General features: G+C 35.7%; 1 protein-coding gene across 3 annotated transcripts in view; it reads left to right on the top strand.

Annotated features, from left to right (window-relative positions):
• The window catches only part of LOC128858257 (uncharacterized), a 37,650-nt gene extending 22,729 nt beyond the window's left edge, over positions 1–14,921 (top strand). For 2 of the 3 annotated variants that reach the window (XM_054094374.1, XM_054094377.1), the window contains exons 2-6: positions 2,052–2,283; positions 7,895–8,011; positions 8,859–9,115; positions 9,338–9,497; positions 14,548–14,921. In XM_054094374.1, the coding sequence (XP_053950349.1) occupies positions 2,084–2,283; positions 7,895–8,011; positions 8,859–9,115; positions 9,338–9,497; positions 14,548–14,710 (897 nt within the window). In that variant the 5' untranslated portion in view covers positions 2,052–2,083 and the 3' untranslated portion in view covers positions 14,711–14,921. Of the gene's footprint in view, positions 1–1,961; positions 2,284–7,894; positions 8,012–8,858; positions 9,116–9,337; positions 9,498–14,547 lie in introns of all 3 variants that reach the window. The other variant, XM_054094375.1, reaches the window with a different exon arrangement.
• The last annotated feature ends 3,690 nt before the right edge of the window (positions 14,922–18,611 follow it).

Here is an 18,611-nt window from a genome sequence, read left to right as displayed (position 1 = left end):
TTCTATTTTGCTATTTTTGTTATATAGTTTTTCTGCTTAAACAACTCCACTACATAGCGCTATTCATTTGATTTAACATGAGTTATTTCATTAAATGGATAAATTATAATCAAAACACATACAATTTGTTTTTTTTTTAAATACATTTTAGAGAAAATATTGATATTAAAGTCATTTTAGTTTAAAATAAAAATATTATAAATGAAAGGAATGTTTAATACCAATTTACATAGAACCAACCAACTAGGCATTGTCAGTCTTGACAGTCTAGATGGACATAAATATTTCTATTTATGTTTGTTAAGTAAACGCATTATAAAATGCATAAATATCGTTTATTTTTTATTACACAAAAGAATATAAAAAATAAAAGGCTCATCACTTTCAGAAATACATATTTTCAGAGCTTCTGTATAAGTCGTGGTAATTTCCTTCTTCAATACTATTTATTTGCCCTGCTGCTAATAAATTTAGTTCAGTGCGATTACTGAAAACAGACCATTTTCGAGTTGTAACTCTTTCTTTGCTTTTCACTGACTTTACTACCTTGAATATCAGCAAAAGTGTCTTAACTTAAAAAAAAAATAATTCAAAAGAAATGCGTGAAAATTTTATTGAAAGAGTCATAAGTCAAGAAATCCGTTTTTCCATCAAGTTAAAAACAATCTTCATAATCTTTACTCAACTGATTTTTTAAAGTCACCACGACTATTTCTCTATTAAAATGCGGTATAGTTTTGTCATCGAACCACATTTGGCTAATTTTAAACTGGTTAGGGGTGTAACCACTAGAAAACTAGTCTATTTTAAGTGAAATATTACTATAGTTAAATAAAATGTACATAGTGGGTAAAAATTAATTAACCAATTTTGTTTTTGTATAACTTTCTTACTAAGTAAAAAACATTATTTTGAGTGATGGAAATCTTTATTTTGACCTTTACGCGTCCCATTGCTTGCTTGCTTTTTAATATTATTTATATAATATATTGCAGCTGTCACAGTTCACAACTGTAGTTTCCCTAATTTTGGTTTATCTGTAGAAAGGAAGTCGGCCGCCGTAGCCGAGTGCGTTGGTACGTAACTACTTACGGAAGTACGCAGGTTCAAATCTAGGCGCATTGAACACAACAAATGATAGAAAGGGTTTTTTCTAAAGTTTTTCTATCGCACCTCGGCGGGCAATGGTAAAACTCCGCGTGTATTTCTGCCATGAAGAAGCTCCTCATAAAAAACCATCTGCCGTTTGGAGGTGGCGTAAAACTGTAGGTCCTTCCATTTGTGGAACAAAATCAAGAGGCATGCCACAAATAGGAGGAGGAGTTCGGCTAAACACCCAAAACAGGTGTAAGCGCCAAGAAGAGAAGTAAAATGTGCACACCTCCTCACGTGAGAACAAATACCGCAAACACACATTTTTGTATATCAAAACGTCTGCCACCTGCCAATTGCTGCGTTATAAAATATTTATGGATACAACTTGGTGGCATTTTCCCAATATTACACGCAACCTCAAACACAGGTATATTGGCCCATATATAGAATGTAATCGCTCCCTAATCGATATGAAAATATAAATCCTCCGACGACTACATTTGAGCAACATATTTCAGTGATATACCAACCGGCGAAAACAGCGCTTGCAGTTATACTGAGGAGTGCCAGGTGCACTTCAACCATTTCACCTAAAGATTACCGTAAAAAATAAACAAAAATGTGTAATACGCTTATTTGTTCCGTGGTTTTTTCAAACTAATTTACATTGAATAGCTAATTCGTTATAATTCATAATCCTTATCAGCAACAGTGCATGCAATCGCAGACTATTTTACTTTTACAAATAAATACATACATACATACATGTTTTGGCATGAATTTACGTAGTTGAGCACGAAGGTGGTGAAGAAATACATATAAATATGTGTAAATCCAGTTAGTTACAATGTTTATTCAATTACAAGGCTTTCGAAACGCAACAACGTGTTGAATGTGCCGCAATTATTTTACTAAGTGCATTGTTTTTTAATAAAAAGTATTTGTTACTGCCGCAGGATTTTAATTTTACACCCGTTTTATTGAAAAAATGTTTACTTTTGGCGCGAAAAAATATTTGCAACTGCTTTGTTTGCTTTTGTGTGCGCTTTGTGGATTGATTTCCGTTGTTGTTGCGAAGCCGACGATCGCTTTTAACCTGCCACAAAGTTTTCAGGGATTTCCCTCCTTCGCATCGTTCACCCAGCAATACTTCGAGAGTCGAAATTTGCGGCAGATGAAGACCTACAGGTAAGTGATGATTTTATAGCAGATGATTTATTAGTAAAAGCAAAAAAACAAACAGAAAAAATAGATAAACACTCAGTGCTTGGCTGGTACTGTGACTAATTACAGTCAATAAGGTAAAAAGATCACTCCGCGCACCCGATTCGAGTCCATAAAAGAGATTCAGCGTAAATCGCTGCGAGAAATAAAGTCCGTTTTTATTCCCCGAATTTCGCAAATGATGTGCTCTTTGTTTGATGTGAAAAATGTTTAAATTTATCAATGATAAATATTTTGATCACAGTGTACACAGTGAGCCAGCCATTGACAACATTCTTATCAGTTTGTATGGGAAGTGATTTATATGGGTTAGTAGTTTGTTTCCATTAACCCACTGGAAGCAAATAGGGTAAAAGTACCTAAGAATATCATATTACATTTCAATAGAAATTTTGTAACATAATTCAAAAGAATTCGTTTGAAATTAAACTAACGAGCTTATGTAGCTATTTTATGAAGTTTTTTATTTATAATCATCTTTTTTTGCATAACTTTTGCTTCAAAACTTTGTTCAAATGATTGATTGATCCTGTTTTTTTACATCCATGGCAATTATGACGTTGCTGCTTTTTTCCAATAGTTCTAATTGTGTTTCCGTTAATTTCTAAAAATAAATTTTCCAAAAGTTTTATATATTTAAAATTTTTTACTGAACGTAGTAGTGACGTATTCGAGACAATTATTCTTCTCTGAAAAAGTGCTAAACTGCCTTCATTGGAATAATGGGGTTTGACATAACTGAAGTCATTTCGTTCAATATATACATCTGCTTTTCAATTTTGGAGCCAAACGGTTTCTTCAATACGTGTAAGTAATATTATATTTTCGAATTTTGAATTTAGAGTATCGAACCAATCGTTTACCAGTTGTATGAAATCGGTACAACTGCATGCGTTGTGCCAACTATGGCCAGTGGGATAATGTAGTATTCGAAAAAAATTGTAAAAAGGAAATTCATTCAGGTTAAAACTAATGAAACTTAATGAAAATGTTCAACCAATATATCCAAACGAATTGTCAAATAAGCATGTTTACATTTTTTGTTTCGGATACTTGGCAACTGTATGTAGGTATATATGTACTGTGCTTTGTGCTGCATTACTTTACTTATATATTGAAGAGAGGGAGAGAGAGAGATATTTCATTCCTCAATGATAAGTATTTACGAACTCTGGCTCTGGCAACGGAAAGTCGGTTAAAGTCGCTCTATGCCGAGTATCGTTAACGACAACGGTGTCTCATTCCTCATTTTAAAAGAAAATGGTCGAATGATACCGCTATGCCATAAACCGCTCCAAACAGTCAATCTTAGAGGTGCATTACTACTTGGTAGAAGATTTGTGAATTGTGTTCGCTCCAATAGGGGCACTTTTGTTTGATGACATATCCGCTGAGCCAAAAATAAGGTTTGGCCCGGGAATACGATTTTTTAATTTGAATTCGGATCTCCATATCTACAATTGAGCTGGGTTTTCTATAATATTAGGTATGGAAATAAGTTTCCGCAATCGTAAAAGAGGGCTATTAGTATCGCTACTGATACTACTTTTGTGTTCGCTCTAGTATGATAATATACTGGTGATTTGAAGGTGTATATGTGAGGTCTCGATCGCAGTAGTTGACATTCGTTTGAAGTGTAAAAATCCTTTTTATCTCACGTCAAAAATGTCTACGTTCGTCCCGAAAAAACAGCATTTGCGGGAAGTTATGTTTCATTAATACGTTTTAAAGTTTTAAAGAAAAGTGCAGCTGAGACGTGTCGTACGTATATTGATCAATATTTACGGTAATCACGCTCTATAAAATACAACTTGTAAAGAGTGGTTTCGACGCTTCCAAAGTGGTAATTTCGACGTGAGTGATAAAGATCGATTAGAAGATAAAGATCGTGAAGGGGCACCGAAGAAATTCGAAGATACTCAACTTAAACAATTATTGGATGATATGTCTAAAGAGTTGGATATTGACAGATCAACCGTCGGTAAACGTTTGCACGCGATGGGAATGATCCAGAAAGCAGATAACTGAGTGCCACATCAATTGAAAGAGAGGGATATCGAGAGACGTTTGGTGACGTGTGAGATACTTCTTGAATGGCAGAAAAGAAAAGATTTTCTGCATCGCATTGTCACTGGAGATGAAAAATGAATATATTATAATAACCCTAAGCGTCGAAAATGTTAGAGTCTGCAAGGTGAACCAGGTCCATCGACAGCGAAAAAAAATGTTCATGCTTCAAAGGTTATGTTGTGCATTTGGTTGGATCAGAAGGGTGTGATCTATTATGAACTCCTTAAAGCGTCTGCAACCATCACTAGCGATCATTAGCGACTGCAGCTAATGCGATTGAATCGAGCTCTCGAAGAAAAGCGGCCGGAATGGGACGGTAGACATGACAAACTGATTTTGCTGCATGAAAACTCCAGACCACACGTTGCTAAATCGATCCAGAAATATTTAGAGGGACTGAATTGGAAAATCTTGCTCCCCCCGCCGTATCCCCGAAACATGACACCTTCGAATTTCATTTTGAATTTTTCGTCAGAGGAATTCGTATGTTGCCTGAAAGATGGAGTAAGGTTGTAGCTTCCAATGGTACATACTTCACATAATATAATGTATTATTTAATTGTTTAAATAGTTCGTAACTTTGTCTAAGAAAGGACGGAAACTTATTCCCATACCCAATACAATATTTTTTACAAAATTCCGTGAAGCAATCACGATGACATGACAAGCCTTAGCACACTTTTACATGAACTTGTTCCTTACCAACTTTAAAATCAATAAACGCAAAACCAATACAGTAGGTAAATATTGTCACCATAAAAGTATCTTGCCTACATGCATGTGGTATACATACACACTTGCAAATTCATACATATTTAAATAAAACTATAAGAAAACTTGACATTAAAATAGAGTGAAAGCTTTCCTTGTAGACAACTCCCATAAGGGGGCATCTTTTGAAACCGGCCAAAAATACAACTTATTTTGTTGCGCTTTCTATCCAAATGGCTTCCCTATGAGTGAGCATCTGTTATAGTCGGACAAAAGCACTGCATTTGTTTTTTATTATTTTTTATTTTTTTTTTTTAATTTTATGGCAATCGTAGTGCGCGTTTTAAAGGTGAATGTCGTTTTTTTTTTTCCGGTGGTTATTGTGATATTTTTTGAGGTTTAGAACATATATGAACTCGTTTTACATGAATTTTGTATCTCCAAATACGATGAACAGGCTGCCGAGGAGGTTTTCTCGATACATGATTACCCGGAAGCTTGTGGACGCTACCATTGGCTCATTAGGAGTTTCTCCGTTTCTGTATCTACGGCATAAGCCTACCGACTTATATTATATTAAGTAGGGACTAGTTATGCATAGGTCTAGAAAACTTAGATTATTAACATGACTTGTTATTGAATGGCAACGAAAACGTCCGCCATGACGCTAGGAGAATCATAGGCACTCAGGACACTTATAAGGAGTTCGGCGCTACCCAAAAACCTCGCTGAGACACTCCCCTTCTAGCTGCAGAATTCTGCCCGGGACTACTTATTGGGTATTCGCAGCTAACCTTCATATCTGAAGCCTTTTTATTATTAGCAACATATGGCCCGTCCGGTTGTCTACAGCTCGGCATTCGCAAAATAGCTCTAAGTCAGCGATCCGGACTGTTCGTCCGTATGAATTTCTAATGTTCTAGTTTAAAAAATAAGAGCAAGTCTCTTACAAAGAAGTATTAAATGAATCTTCCGCTCCCTCTAAATTGAAACCAAGCTTGACTCCCTATCGAGGATTTTACTTAACTTGCTGCTGGGGGAAAATAGTTCGAGGTGCAGAATTAAAATGTTCCGATATTCTTTAAAAGATTAGTGAAACGAATGACTCTAATAGGGAAAAAGAACAAGAGGAAGTATTGCCAACACACAAACAGTTAATGTATTTGTGCTGCTAAAATTGTCCTTGCCCATCTTAAACAAGGCAGTGGTGGAACATAAGAGTAGAAGCTTTCAGATCCGGTTAAGCAACTTTGAAAGTTTCTCAGGATGTGGTATCGTTCTAAGCGATGCCGAAATTTCACTCTTCTCATAATAATACCTATAATAATAAAAATATTTGACACTTACACCTATTTGTTATATGTTTTTTATGCTTTTCCACAAATGAAGTTTTGTACCGCCTCTAAACGGCATTTGGCTTTTTATGAGGAGCTTTTCCATGGCAAAAAAACACTCGGAGTTTTGCCATTGACTGTCGAGGGGCGACCTTGTTTGGCGAGGGGCGACCTCGTTTTCTATAATTTGGAATTTCATGACAGTGGTTTCGAAACCCGTTACTGCAAAATAGCAGACATGCACATGTCGAAGATCCCTACAACCTCTTCAACAGCACAGCTGTACTCTTCAAGCTCAAAGGACCCGCAGGATTTTCTGTGTCAACAAGTTGAGTAGCAGAGTGTCGCTCAACGCTCAATGCTCGATGAACAAAGAACTCGGAACCTGCTGAAGGTATCGAATGATATGTCGTTTAGATTTTGATTAGCCACTTCTTCGAGTATCTGGGCATTTGGAGATGGAGATTTTATTAAAAAAACCTCGGGATGCTTTCATAACATCTTGAGATAGAATTGGAGAAATTCCTTGCCACCTTAATCTCATCATGCCCATTTTGTGACCAACCACAACACTTCACAGGCAAAGTGCTGAAGTTTTTGAAGCATAAAACTGGTAAAATTAAATTTTGGATATTTTAGCGTGTTGAACCCCTACTTATCCAAAATAGAGTGCAGCAATAGAAACATATATCTTCTTTATATATTATTTAAAAACGAATGTTTGTCTGTATGTCCTCGATGAACTCAAAAACGACTGGGAGATTATTATAAAAATTGGTATACCTAAATACACAACATCGAATTCTGGCCGAAAAATAATTTTCTCGGACGAGATCCATTTTTGGCTCAGCGGCCATATCAATAAGTAAAATTTCCTATACTGGAGTGTTTAGGCAAGCTTCAATGCATCCACGAAGATTGGCATTTCTTTCGAAACACGTCAGCATAAATGGCCCTCGGTATCGCTCGTCAACATCCACATAATCGATTGGTTTCAACAAGACAGCCCACCCTTGCCAGCGAAGCCGAAGTGAACATTTTAAGGGTGTGCTATTTTATACAAATACAAACGTATTACAGGAGAACTGACCTCAATTACATCTTACGAGTACTTATTGAAAGATTAACACGTCAGGAAAAGCTACTCTATGTATTCCTAAAACTAAATTGTTTTTAAAATGAACTGTCTTGATTTTATAGGGAAAACTAATTACATCACATTTTGTAGTTCGAAATTCCGCTTTCAAGTTCTAAATAAATTTATTTACATCTGTAGTGATGTACATAATTATGCATTTTATTTCAATTTCTTTACAATATCACATTATGCAATTTCTGGTTACGAAAAGTTAATATTATATATTATATTTAACATCCAATGCAATTATTCCGAAGAATACACTGATAACACATTACAGAAATTAATTAAATTTTTTTTATTGTGTTTTTTATTTTTTCAGTGGAAAACGGCTCACTAATGACTCGTTAATAATGATTTACTATCATGACTCCACCATTGCGGTTACCGAATTAGGACCAGAGAAACTGTTGTTAAGCTGCGAGTTGATTGAAATTTAGTAAGTATTACTTATTTGGACTCAAACACTATATCAAATAAGCAAATAAATATTTTTATCTATGTATAATTATTAATTTAATTTATTTATTAATAATAATTATAAATAATTAATCCACTAAAGGTAAGCGCTGGCTACTAGGGCCTTCGACTCATGTTACTACAAATTTTAAGATACATGTGAAAGATACTCAGATTTTTTCTAAAAATTTGGAAATTTCTATGTAGTTTTTGTTTTATTTGTTAAATGTTTGCCAATTTTTAAATTTCAGCCAATTTATTTTGATTATTTGATGGCTTGAGTAAACATGTTTAAGTTCTTACGTAACTTAATTAAGTTTACGTCCAGAGTAGACTTTTTTAAACATCGGTGAGTTCTTCACACAAAAAGGAAGTTGAAGCCAGAAAACCCATGCTGTAAACATTATAAAAACAGAAATATATATCGATGCTAACGTAACTAAAAACTTATGGATCACTTCCTGTGACGTGGGGTCTATTAGACTACTCCTCAAACACTTGCTACCGATGGTACAGCTCATAAGCGATTGAAATGCGAGTTAATTATGTGTAAATTGGAAGGAATTGAGCATTTCAAGTAATTCACTGGCTCCTTTAAAAAAATGGTAGATTCCACTTCACTAGGTTGCAGTGCTATCCCTTTCAATATTGCGTTTCCTAGTGAAAAGCACTAAGGTACTTTTTGTAGGATTCACCGAAAGACCATGCAATTCGCACCAATACTTAATCTTATTTAAAGCTACCTGTATTTTATTGCATATAACTTCAAATAGGCATATTACAAATATCTATATAACAAATATTCCTATTTTCATTCCTTCTGCTAGCAATGAAAAAGATGGAAAAATCCTACTCGAAGGGCTTTCCAAATACAATCGACCACTACGGATAAAATTTGATGAAATGCTGAAATTAATGAACCAATGTGAGCGCGTCGATAAGATCACATATGCGTCACGAAATCGGGCCAAATCCATAGATGTCAATGCGAATAAGGATAGCTCAACGAATAATGGTGTTACAAATTTGGCATCAACTATATTTCCGAAAAGTCCATTTTCATTACTGAGTGGCATAATACCGGGTAAGTAAATGAAACACGCATACAACGGCATGCGAGCATTTTTGCATAGTAATGAACGCTGCTACTTGGCATAGTCTACTTAAGGCTTGAGCTAACACACCCTTTAAATAAATAAAAAACTAATATCGATATCCGCACAAACATACATACATACATATGTATAAAATCGATGTATGTATGTAAGTATACAAATATTATTAATTTTTAATTATTATTCGATAGGCACAAAATGGTGTGGCACTGGTGACATTGCGGAAACCTACAGCGACTTGGGCACAGAGATGGATATGGATCGTTGTTGTCGACAGCACGATTTATGCCCTGTGAAAATACGTGCCTATCAAAATAAGTACGAACTTATGAACGATTCCTTGTACACAAAGTGAGTGCGCATATATATACACATACATATAAGCTAGTGATACCAATATTAGTGGTAATTTTTGATATCGGGATTTTGGTATATTTATTTAGTTAAATAACATAATCCTGCAATTTCGGGACGCATTTCGGAACACAATTTTCTTTAATTCAAAAAAAAACCTTAAATTTGTTAGAAAACGCAAAATAAAATTTTAATATTATTTGTTTTTTAAAAACAAAATTACAAAAATAAAAAAATAAAAAAAAAAAAACAATAACTTAAATTTCGGTTTACATAGTAACATCGTTTAGATGGCAGCACATAAAAACGTTCTTTTTAATTTATAAAAATCATATTTTTTAAAACATAAAATGCAAACAAAAACCACAAAAAAAAAATTCTATAACTACTAGAAAAAATCATATAAGACCAAAAAGTTGAAAACGCCAGCAAAAAATGTTCTCTTCATTTCAAATTTCATATGCGAATCTAGAAATCGGAAAGTTTTAAAGGGTATTTCAAAAGTAACGCCTAGATGTCAGTAGTAAATAATTCCTAAACGGTGCCTTTTTGCTGTGTCATGTTTGACATTTTGAAGTAGACAGATGTACAATTCTACACGATAGAACAACGCATTCAAATTAATGAAACTTATTATAAAAATGTTTAAGAACAACATATCGCAAAATTTGTGTTTCTTGTGTGGAAATAATAATCCGAATGAGTCGACAATTCAAAGGTTGGTAAAAAAAAAGAGGTTGTCTGTAAAGTCGGTATACTGACGATAGTTTAACGTGATAACGTCATAAGAAAACACTGATTGAATGGTTGCATTTTTCAAAAGAAAATTTTAATTTTATTTGTTTGATAGATATTTTGTATGGATATAGAGAATGAGTTAACATTAATAATAACATAACATAACATAACATAACATAACATAACATAACATAACATAACATAACATAACATAACATAACATAACATAACATAACATAACATAACATAACATGACATAACATGACATAACATGACATAACATAACATAACATAACATAACATAACATAACATAACATAACATAACATAACATAACATAACATAACATAACATAACTTAACATAACATAACATAACACAACACAACAGAACACAACAGAACACAACACAACATAACATAACATAACATAACATAACATAACATAACATAACATAACATAACATAACATAACATAACATAACATAACATAACATAACATAACATAACATAACATAACATAACATAACATAACATAACATAACATAACATAACATAACATAACATAACATAACATAACATAACATAACATAACATAACATAACATAACATAACATAACATAACATAACATGACATAACATGACATAACATAACATAACATAACATAACATAACATAACATAACATAACATAACATAACATAACATAACATAACATAACATAACATATCATAAAGCATTCACCAACAGCTTTCATTTGATACCCATATTGTACATACACGTCCGAAGGTTACCCGGGTCCACGTTTTGACCTATATCTCGAGACCCTATCTACCAATAGGTATTCAAACTATACGGAAATCATCTTCAATACCTACTTAACAATGTGTGTAAGTTTGGTTTAATTGGGTTCAAAGACACGGCGGGTCCACGTTTTGGCATATATTTCGAGACCCTAGTCATCAATAGATATGAAAATTACCCCGTATTAAAGCACTTATCAACAGCTTTCATTTGATATCCATATTGTACAAACACATTCTAGGGTCCACGCTTTGGTCTCTATCTCGAGACCCTAGTCACGGAGCGGATGGAAATACTCTGAACTAAAGCATTCACCAACAGCTTCCATTTGATACCCATATTGTACATACACATCCGAAGGTTACCCGGGTCCACGTTTTGACCTATATCTCGAGACCCTATCTACCAATAGGTATCCAAACTATACGGAAACCATCTTCAATACCTCCTTAACAATGTGTGTAAGTTTGGTTTAATTCGGTGCAAAGACACGGCGGGTCCACGTTTTGGCATATATTTCCAGACCCTAGTCATCAATAGGTATGAAAATTACCCCGTATTAAAGCACTTATCAACAGCTTTCATTTGATACCCATATTGTACATACACAACCAAAGGTTACCCGGGTCCACGTTTTGTTCTATATCTCGAGACCCCAGTCACGGAGCGGCATGAAAAATTAAAAATTATAACATTAAAACAACAGGTATTATTAACAAACTTGGTTTTATTTTAAATTCTTCAAGTGAATCAAATTAATAATAATCAATAAGAAGGCATATGCAAATACAAATACGTGAATTTATATATGTACATATGCGCATATACATACATATATACGCTCACTTAAGTAGGAGAGAGCAAGATGTCGAACGTTGCCGTTCGTTTGCTTTGTTTGCTTTGTCGTTCGTTCCGCGCTTTCGCTTGCAGTTCATGCAATGCAATGAGCAAGGTAACGTCAAATGAGCAAGGTAACACTAATGAGCAAGGTAACACTAATGAGCAAGGTAACACTAAAGAGCAAGGTAACACTAATGAGCAAGGTAACACTAAAGAGCAAGGTAACACTAATGAGCAAGGTAACACTAAAGAGCAAGGTAACACTAATGAGCAAGGTAACTACATATGAGCAAGGTAACACTAAAGAGCAAGGTAACACTAATGAGCAAGGTAACGACACATTTTTTCGTGCGTGCAGCCTGTTAAATCGAATTATAAGACGTTATCACGTCAAAATGTCTGGTTCTGTCGAGCATAGAAAAAGGGCTGGTAGAGCAAAAACTGGACATTATGGTGTGAATATAGGCATTCGTGAATCGACTGTTTGGGGAATTTTACTTGTAGACGTGTTCATGGTGGACATTTAAATGACGCCATTTTTCACATATGATTGTTAAGAGTCGTCTTTTAAATAAAAATAGTGAAAATGGCAGAACCTATGCCTTTTATATGCCTTATTTTAAAACAACATCTAGACGCGTCTTTTGAAAGACCCTTTGGTTTATTAAATTTGAAATGGTGTGGTAAGAATCGCAAAGCATTTCACTCCAGTTCTCAGTTAAATCATTAACCGCTCTCTTTAGAGACAATATAAGGTGGCGCAAAATAAGTCATTCTGTGACAATTGTGAATTAGGCAGTTGCAGTAAACACACAGAAAATCCATGGAGCGCGTAAAGGTCAAAATATCTCTACCACTAAGCAATAATTTTTATTTTTTTGATTTAGTAAAAAAGTTAATCAAAGTCAAAATTGGTTAATTAATTTTTTGAGTATAGGTATATATCATTCAATTTCGACAGGAAAATCTTGAAATTTGTTTCCATTTAAAATTTAAAAACGGATATTTACAAACCACAAAAACAATTGAGACTGAGCTAAAATAGAAACGACAGGAGCTTTGTTCGGATAACTTCGAGTTTATTGGTTCATAATAGTTCCCTCTGGCTTCAATGCACTGTTTCAGGTCATTGACCGGAATGTCCTTCAGGATGTCGGCACAAACCTAATGCCAAATGCAATTTTCCGAACAGGTAGAAGTCACAAGGAGCCATAACAGACGAATACAGTGAGTGATTGATGGTTAAAATGCGATTTCTAGTCAAAAAGTCAGTCACAAGAGTGGATCGATGAGATGGATCATGCAATAAGCGCCAGCTTCCTTCTTCGCGGTATTCAGGGCGATGAATGCGACGCAACAAACATTTTAAAACGCCAAGATAGAAAATTGCATCGACGGTTTGGCCCGTTGGCGCGAACTGCTTGTGGACAATTCCCTTGAAATCGTAAACACAAATTAGCATCGACTTGATTTTTGGCGGCCTTCCATTCAGCTCTTTTACGCTCAGTTTCAGGTTCATGTTGGAAATACCACGTTCATCACCAGTTAAAATGTTGTAAAGAAAGTTGTCGTCTTTTCTCGCCTCTTTAATGAGGTCTTTTGAATGTTAAATTCTGAGCAATTTTTGGTCCTCAGTTAACTTGTGCGGAATGAAACGTGCACGGAACTTTCGTAAGCCCAAATGATCAGTTAAAATGCGATGAATCGATATTTTTGAGATATTTAACTCCGATTTCAGGAATGATTAACGATGATTTCGGTTCATTTTTGATAAATTTACGAACAATTTCGATGGAGTAAACCTCTCATGAACTCTGGTACGAGATAGACAATCATCGCCATAAACTTTTTTTATCAATTCAAATGTTTCGGTAGACGTTTTACGAATTTTAAAACAAAATTTGATATTAGCTCTTTGTTCGAAACTCATTTTTGTACCGATGACACAAACATACTCACACTTTAGACGCTATAACTTCGCTTCCACTGAACCGAATGTCACCAAGCTTTCACAGGAAGCCAACTGGAGATGTGACTCCCAACGCACTAATTCCTTAAAAATATGGCGACATTAAAAGAATGTTTATTTTGGACCTCATCTTGTATAGCCTCTTCAGCCAAAGAAGTTCCAAACAGGCAAAAATAAATATCTGGCGCATGAAATAATAGAGCGAATCAAGTTTTAATGTTTCTCTATAAAAGCGACGAATTAAAAACAGTGAGAAGAGGGCTTAATTTGTACGCATTTATTACCCAATTTACTTCTCCTCATAAGAATAAAAAATTAAGTCCAATGTTAGACATTTTTTTATTTGGATTTATATGAGTTTTCATTTATTTTATTATAAAATTATTCATAACTTATTCAGAGATTTAGATCAACTAATCGGTACTCAAAAACATCCATACTTCGAGATCCCGAAATATTAAGATTATCACTACTGAAATATACACACCTGCATACTTGAATGAGTCTATGTCTCGTGATTATACCAATAACACAGCCTTCTAGCATGCATATATTTTTATTTTTACTATCCTAATATGGCCTAATACGTATAAGTACATATGTATATATACTTATTAAATGCATACTATTAATTATATTTAAAAATTCACGTTAGTGTTGACTTACCATTAACTTATTGTTTTTTCTGATTATCTTCACAGATCTCACTGCATATGCGATGATATGCTATACTCCTGCCTCAAAAGTGCCAACACACCAGCGGCGCAGCTAATGGGCTCAATCTATTTTAATTTGGTTCAAGTACCCTGTTTGGCTGGGGCCAATGAAAATTATCGTTTTCGAGCTGCTAAGGAAGGATTCTAGATAAGCGATAATTGGGGAATATGCTTCTCTATGTACATTACATAGAGAGACAAATGTGAATTAGGAATTAGCCAAATTTGTGTAAAATATTGTGTTTGTTTTTGTACTAAAAATAATTTGTTGTATTAAGTTTTGTTATGTATGATTTTCGATAGCACTTAAGGACTAGCATGAAGCGAAAATACATTTTTTTTTATTTATTTATACATTTTCACATGAAAATAATTGAATTTTTATTTATGAGAAAGATGTGGCATCAAAGCGGCAAGGCTTATTTGAATTAAAGTTTTGAATGCTGGAATGGGTATTTGCTGCAAATCAATTTGAAGGTTTTGTGCAAATTACTAAAACAGGAAACAACATAATTGAAGGAACATAAAGCGTTTTTCAATAGGTGCGCTTCAACTTTTTTCCGATAGGGAGGGCGAACGACGCAATATTTTTTATTTTTCGCTTGTCATTTGTAAACTTCATTAGTATACATTTCATCATGGAACGCTACACACTTGAGCAACGATTGCAAATCGTGCAAATTTTTTATGAAAATAATCGTTCTGTTGCTGCTACTTTAAGAGCATTAGGGCATCTTCAGTGATGAAGCTCACTTTTGGCTCAATGGCTTTGTCAACAAGCAAAATATGCGTTACTGGGCAGAAAGCAATCCACACGTGATTCATGAGGCACCGTTGCATCCCGAAAAAATCACTGTTTGGTGCGGTTTACATGCCGGCGGCGTAATTGGCCCATATTTTTTCGTTGACGAGAACGATCGCCACGTTACTGTGAATGGAAATCGATACCGCGACATGATAAACGATTATTTTTGGCCGCAATTGAATGGTATGGACTTAGACGACATGTGGTTTCAACAGGACGGGGCCACAAGCCACACAGCACACGCTACAATTGATTTGTTGAAGAGTAAGTTCGATGAGCGGATTATTTCCAGAAATGGACCGGTCGAATGGCCGCCGCGCTCGTGTGATTTGACGCCTCTAGACTATTTTCTTTGGGGTTATGTGAAGCCATTGGTCTACAGTAACAAGCCGGCGACGATTTGTGAGCTCAGAGCCAATATTGAACGCGAAATTGCTGGATTTTCTGAATTTCGGCCGATTTATGTAAAAGAGTGGTCGAAAATTGGGTTCAACGATTGGACTTCGTAAAACGTGCACGCGGTGGCCATGCAAAAGAAATCGAATTTCATACTTAAATGTATATGTTCAAACTCGATAATAAAAAAAAAATAGTTAAAAAAGTCAAACGGTTTGGATTTTATTCAAAAAAGTTCAAAAGTTGAAGCGCTCTTTCGGAAAAACGCTTTATTTAACATCTAATACACTTTCCGCAAAAGCTGTTCATGAAAGCATCGAGCTTTCAGAACAGATCGTCATAAAACTGTCAAATGACAAATTTCTGAGTCGATTTCAGGTAGCGAAAAACTTATCATAAAAAATCTGAAACTGATATCTTTGGAGGGGGGCATAAAACTATTGCCCCTCTATTTGTCCGACATCTTGGAGACAGACCCACTGACTACAGAGTTTGATTGAAAAGTAATAAGCCTTCCCGCGCGGAGCGTCTGCCAAGCGATCAACCGAATCGGCTGGTGGGGGGGAAAATGATCGTTGGACCTTCCCCTTCCACTAGAAACCGGTCCCAGTTCGCTGGCAACAGCGGTGCAGTCAACGTCGCTCCGCGCGTGAAAGCTGTTTTAAAAGTGTGTTAGGATTTTGCAGTGGTGAAAATGCAGCGATCGTTGGAGCAACGTTACTCGATCAAATTTTGCGTAAAGCTAAACAAAACGAGTACCGAAACCATTAGGCTACTTAAGGAGGCTTACGGGGGCCAATCTCTGTCCAGTGGCCAGGTAAAACGGTGGCACAAGTCGTTCAAGGAAGGCTGGGAGGACGTTGAAGACGAACAGCGATCTGGAAGGCTTTCGACGACGCAAACAGACCAAGATGTGAACCGCCTTCCTCTGCACCTCTGCATTGGAAAGGATAGGGGTTCCGGTGCTTCCCCACCCTCCCTACGGCCCAGACCTGTCCCCTTCGGACTTCTTCTTGTTCCCGCGCCAGAAAAGAAAGCTGAAGGGGAGGCGTTTCGACTCCAGCGAGGCGATCCAAAAAACTGTGACAGCCGAATTGAACGCGATTCCGGCGGATGAGTTTAAAAATGTTTCCTGTAGTGGAAGGACCGCTACCAGCGGTGTATTGTATTGTATTTTGAAGAATATTAGTTGTGTAAGCCAAAAGGTTTAATAAAACTGCTTAAACAAAATAAGGCTCATTACTTTTCAAACAAACCCTGTATAAGCGAAACTTGGCCAAACGCCTGATGACTGTGTAAACTTAGTGACTGGCTTACTTGAACGCATTCAGATTTAGCTATACTGTAATATGAGCATAAAAATGCAATACCTTCGCAGCCTCGTTGACTCTACACTGGCATACTAATGGTGAATACCCTGCTATCTTTTGAAATATCCTTTTCTTTACCTACACCTTGATCATTGATCCCTGAGCTGATGGTTGCTGCACGGCTAATGGGCAAATACTGTTGCTGCTTCATATGGGAATGCGTCAACCTTCGCATGACCTCCCTGCCTTGGCATAGATAACCATGGGATTATTTAGAGACGACTACATTTCTGGTTTTGAATAGCGGCTCCGGGCAGGGTACCTTTCTAAACATGAGTAAAAATCTTAATAATAACAATAACAACAACAAACAAACCCAAAAACCTCCAGCGTCGAAATCAACGTTCAAAGTTTTATCTAGGCGGGACTCTGGGAGGAAGTCGGAAGCGACTTCGAGTATTGCCCCAGTGGGTGTGAGTGGGAATCCGTTTTACTTAGGTTGGCAGCCGCTTGCGGATCCGCTTGCATATTTAGTTATTTCTAATAGGGTCAAGCACCCTCATTACTGCGGCCAGGGAGATGGTCTTGGTCTTACTTTGAAGCTGATGTATCAAATTTCTGATTGGAGGGTGCTTCCTTGGACTTCCAAAAACTAAATCGTGCAAGCGCTTAAACCTAACGATTACAATTTACGTAAACATTTTTTAGTAACAATTTTAGAGTTATTCTGTACGGTAAACACTATTTTTTGGAATGATAAAGGCCATTTTCATTTAAATGGAAGTGTAAATAAGCAAAATTGGACACCTCAAGAAAAGAACCCACTACTAAAAAATCAAAAGTCACTTTACAGTCGCAAAGTGATGGTTTGGTGTGCATTATCAAGCAGTGGAATAAATGGAACATCTTTTTTTTAAATCGTCGAAGATAAGCAATTTCGGTGCATGCTGAACGATTATTTTCTGAGCACAGAGTTTCAGCAAGATGGCCCATAGAGACCATGGCGATACTGCGGATTTCTTCCCAAACAAACTGATAGACCTTTTCGGTGACACATCCCGGCCACCCAGGTCGCCCAGTCCTATAACTATGGAGGTTTTTCTGTGGGGGTCCCTCAGAAGTAAGGTCCCTGCTACAAACTCAACGACCATCTCAGCGAAAAGGAAATATCGCTCGCGAGATTAATGGCATCCCGGCAAGTGACACGGAGTACGGAGGCCAGAGTTTAGATTCACGTTAATAGTTATTGAAATACAATTTTATCATTAGTAATTCTTTTAATAATAAATAAAAATAGTAGAGTTCTCTATAAAAATTTATTTTCCTTAATAATTTCGTTATTGACGGTAATTTACTATTGAAAATGACAATTAAAATAATGAATCAATCGTACAGACACAATTTTTAAGATGCCGATTTAACAATGGCTAAATTTTTGACACTTAGAATGCTAACTTTTGCCGAAGCTGACAGAATTTCACATCGAACGCGACCATTTAATAATTCATGCAACACGGCGGTTGTTGATTGATTCAAGT

This window comes from Anastrepha ludens, chromosome 3 (genome assembly GCF_028408465.1).
Source record: "Anastrepha ludens isolate Willacy chromosome 3, idAnaLude1.1, whole genome shotgun sequence".
Lineage (NCBI taxonomy): Eukaryota > Metazoa > Arthropoda > Insecta > Diptera > Tephritidae > Anastrepha > Anastrepha ludens.
Note: the sequence above shows the minus strand (reverse complement) of the source record. Positions and strands in the feature narration are given on the sequence as shown.